The 4,492-nt window shown below is 43.5% G+C and overlaps 1 protein-coding gene across 1 annotated transcript in view; it reads left to right on the top strand.

The window, feature by feature from the left end:
* Nucleotides 1-826: 826 nt before the first annotated feature.
* The window catches only part of SLC35E3 (solute carrier family 35 member E3), an 18,417-nt gene continuing 14,751 nt past the window's right edge, over nt 827-4,492 (top strand). Inside the window, exon 1 of the mRNA XM_023517936.1 lies at nt 827-906. Within this exon, the coding sequence (XP_023373704.1) occupies nt 898-906 (9 nt within the window). The 5' untranslated portion in view covers nt 827-897. The remainder of the gene's footprint in view (nt 907-4,492) is intronic.

Below are 4,492 nucleotides of genomic sequence, written 5' to 3'. Positions count from 1 at the left end.
AAAAAAAAAAAAAAAATGCTGTGATTGATACGAAAAGAACACTGTATTGAGTGGTGCAGTTCATTGTATCAGAATATCTGCAAAAGCTCCAGCTGAGAAACTGCCCTCCTCCACCGTGAGAATCAAACATGTATGATAAACGAAAAGGTTTGCCTAAAACACACGTATAAAGCTTGGAGTATGTTTGCAACGACATGCTGCAGAGGTGGCTGCATTAAATAAAGGACACTAAAAAATGATTTTAGCCTTTAGTAACGTAGACTGTTTGCGGTCCTTACGCTTTTGTTGTTAAGTTTTTCTGTGCTTATATGTTACTAGTTGTGGCGTCCAGCTGCTCATCTGCATGCATGTGGTAAAATGCATTTACCAAAAATGTAAAAAAGAACTAAATGTGAACATCTATATAGAGTTACTATAGTTCAGATTAAGGAAAAATAGGATTAAAGTTACTTTTCTAAAATGGAAAAAAGAAAATGGGTTCATTTTTCCCCCAATTCTGTGTTTATGATTAGCCTTGTAAGACACAATAGAAATGATACTAAATTTATGTCTCTTGAATTTAATCTGAACAATATTTACTTCTTTTTTTTTTACAGATTCCTATAACTTTAGGTGTAATCCTAAATTCTTATTACGATGTGAAGTTTAATTTCCTTGGAATGGTGTTTGCTGCTCTTGGTGTTTTAGTTACATCCCTTTATCAAGTGGTTGGTAATTTTTTTTCTTTATGTGCCTTTTTAGCAGATTTCGTAAATTTTGAAGCTGTATCCCAAGGTTTAGAAAATACAGTATAGAGACAATAGACTGTTGGGAAGAAAGCATAATTGCATAAATTGTCTGACTCAAGGTGAAGAGAAGAAAGGAGACTGAGAAACTTGGGTGTGTGATGCTGTCCAGATGCTGTTTGTAAGTGTATGAAACCCGTGCTTACAGTCTGAGTCTGGGGTGAAGTTACATTATTTTCTGGGAAGTCTTTACAGAATGAGTAATGAGACAATTTACTTACTAACTTTACTGGGTATATGTATCATTTACTCCTTTAATTACAACATGGCTGTGAATGAGTGAGGACATTTCCAGAAATTTGAACAGGAAAGGAAAATCCAGTTTTATAGATTTTTTCTTTCTTTTTGTCTAAAAAAATATGCCGTGGGCACCCCTACACAACTAAGGGTGGCAGGTTCAAACCTCGCCTGGGCGAGTAACCAAAAAAAAAAAAAAAAATACACTGCTGTTACAACTTATATATTGGCTTTTCATAATTTGTCTGTATCAATAGAGTAATTTATACAAATGAGTATTTTAGTTCTTGTACAAGCACAGTGCCTTGCCTATAGCAGGCATTCACTAAAAATTTGGCCATGGATTCACTTCATTACCATAAAATCCCAACAAATAATGGTTTTTGTTTCTTATATAGTGGAGAAAAAACTTGGTGTAGGGTGCAGTGAAACAGTATTCCCTCTATACTGAAAACCTTGGTCTGGAAATTCTGAGTGTGCCTGCTTGGGGAATCAGCCAAAATGTGTAACACATTTCACTTTTTTCGAGTATCCACTAGTTGTAAACCAAAGCGTTTTTTTTTCTTTTTTTTTTTTTGAGAAGGAGCCTCAAGCTATCCCCCTGGGTATAGTGCCATGGCATCACGCTCACAGCAACCTCCAGCTCCTGGGCTCAAGTGAGTCTCCTGCCTCAGCCTCCCAAGTAGCTGGGACCACAGGCGCCCGCCACAACGCCTGGCCATTTTTTGGTTGCAGCCGTCATTGTTGTTTGGCGGGCCGGGCTGGGGATTCGAACCCGCCACCTTAGGTGTATGTGGCTGGCGCCTCAGCCGGTTGAGCTATTGGCGCTGAGCCACCAAAGCATTCTTGTTCAGAATGTAGGAGCTCAGTAATACAACCCCAGCATCTTTAGCTGTCTGGTAGTGATCACGGCAGAAAGATGATTGTAAAAAAGTGCTCCAGTCAGTCAGATACATTTTTCAGTGGCTGAGAAGCTATTTAAATAAAAGAAGAAAGCAGAGGGCAGCGCCTGTGGCTCAAGGAGTAGGGCACTGGCCCCATATGACGAGGGTGGCAGGTTCAAACCCAGCCCTGGCCAAAAAACTGCAAAAAATGAAGAAGAGGAGGAGGGTGGAGTGCCCACCCAGTCCACCTGAGACTCTGACTTTTACCTGGAGAGTAATCAGAGGAAGCTCAGCTTTGCGCTTTTAAACTGTATATGGGTATAACACTTCAGTGAGTTTAAATTTTGTTGCCAGATACAGTAAGTGATCATTCCTATTTGTCTTTTTTGTTAAATGTACTTTTTTTTTTTTTTTTTGGCCTGGTCTGGATTAATTACTTACTAAATACAGCAAGAAATTTTGTTGAATATTAGGATTTCTGATTGATAAAGGAATGCTCATAGACTAGTGGACCAAGTTTCTATTATCAGTAAATGGTAAAAGTACCATTACAAAACAAGTGTATTTCTAAAATATTCCTTTTAAAGAAAGTTTGTATCTGTCCATTGTATCTGGGTGTAATTTCTAAGTTATTTTTCTTTCTTTCTTTTTTTTTTTTTATTCTGAACATGAGTCTCACTCTGTCACCCTGGGTAGAGTTGTGGTGTCATCATAGCTCACAGCAACCTCAAACTCTTGGACTTGAGCAGCCTTCCTGCCTCAGCCTCCTGGTAGCTGGGACTACAGGCAGGTGCCACTATGCCCAGCTAGTTTTTTCTATTTTTAGTAGAGACAGGGTTTTGCTCTTGCACAGGCTTGTCTTGAATTTCTGACCTCCAGCAATCCTCCCACCTTAGCCTCCCAGAGTGCTAAGATTACAGACTTGTACCATAGCTCCCAGCGGAGGAAAGTTAAATTAAATTGAAGGATACAAGGAATCCCCTCAGAAGTACTGCAGGTCTTTCCTTGTGAGGTGTGTGAAAATCTGGAGCATTTTGGAGAACCCAGTTTGTCTGGCGAGGCGGGACTGCAGGTGCATTGTGGCTGCACAAGGCTGAGGAGTGGGTGGGACCAGATGGAGAAGGCAGAGTCTTCAGTGTCTTGCTAAGGAGGTGTGTTTTTATTTTCCAGGAAGGGAGTTTAGATAGGTAGTGGTTTGATCATTGCCTGTGTTGAAGGAAAACTGGTGGCAGTGAAGGGTGGGTAGGAGAGGGAAGAAAGGGCTGAGGGCAGCGCCGTCAGGAGCCCAGGCTGCTTCAAGGGGAAGGGCCTGGGCCAGGCAGCAGGGGTGGGGGAGGGGGGAAGACATGCTAGAGACCTCTTGGAGGAGGAATCAGTAGGGCCTGACTGAATGTGAATGTGGAAAGTAAGGCATGTGTGGTCCTTGGTGGAGGTTAGATCATTGATCACTGGGGACACAAGAGGAGCCTACTTGCAGAAGGAAGTCCTGAGTTTGATTCTAAACCAGTTCCTGCACAGAGTATCTAAGTGAAGATGGCAGGAATGCTGCAGGTGGCAGGTCGCCATGTCAGATAGTAAATGAGCTTGGTCAGGGAGATTAAAGAGGAAGGCAGACATCTCCCTAACAGTAAGTGAAGGGAGCGGTGAGGGAGGAGCGCAGACCAAAGGCTGTTCTTCCCAGAGAGGTGTGATAGCTCTCACAGAGGTCCCACAGGAGGAGCCCACGTGGTGCCCTTTGGCTGTGGCCGTGGGAGGTGCGTTCAGGGGAGAGCAGTTGAGGGGTGGCAGGCAGGAACCAGGCTGTGCTGCTGTAAGGGACAGCCAACACCAAGAGTCCCCTCCATGCTGGGCAGCTCCGTGGCAGAGGCTCACAGCAGCCGAGTGAGCCCGCAGAAGGCAAGGAGTGCCACGCCCCACCCCTGCATCGGTTCTGCTCACTGCCCTGGCCCCAGGAGCAGGCTGCAGAAGAGTCGATTCTTTGTCCTTCACATTCACAGAGGACTCTTAGTTATGGCTGGCAGGAGTATGGTTCAGATTTCCTACTCTTCTATTTTTGCCTTGGTAAATTTCTATAGACAGAGTTTGTGTAACAGGATGCCCAGACCTACAGGGAGAAGGGATGTGAGGAAGTTACTCAAAAGCCTGGCTGTGTGCTGGTCTTATTCAAACAGTCCTTTTAAGGGTCCCTTAGAATCTCCTGTTTTCAGTTGTATGTGTGAAGCATTTTGAGAACAGATAGGATTTGGGATTTTGAGATAACATCTCTCCTGATGGGTACAGTATGTTAGGGTTTGTGATTATAGCGTATGTGGGTATGTTTGGTGGGGGATAGGGAATACCCACAAAAGAAGCTTCCATAGAGAGGAAGATTACTTCTACCATTGACTGAGCTATCTAACGCAACTGACAAGACCATGTGCCTTTCAAGCCATACCCATGGCAGCCACCTGGGATGACCATCATGGGGGCCCCACCTTGCATCCTTGCTTTTTTGGGGGAAAGCCATTTTTAGAAAGAAATGAAATCCTACACTCCTCTGTATTCTCTTGACCACCTAAATTTCCATTTTTGGGCTTGGCGCCTGTG

This window comes from Otolemur garnettii, unplaced genomic scaffold (assembly GCF_000181295.1).
Source record: "Otolemur garnettii isolate 467f Iridium unplaced genomic scaffold, OtoGar3 scaffold00125, whole genome shotgun sequence".
NCBI classification, from domain to species: Eukaryota; Metazoa; Chordata; class Mammalia; order Primates; family Galagidae; genus Otolemur; species Otolemur garnettii.
Note: the sequence above shows the minus strand (reverse complement) of the source record. Positions and strands in the feature narration are given on the sequence as shown.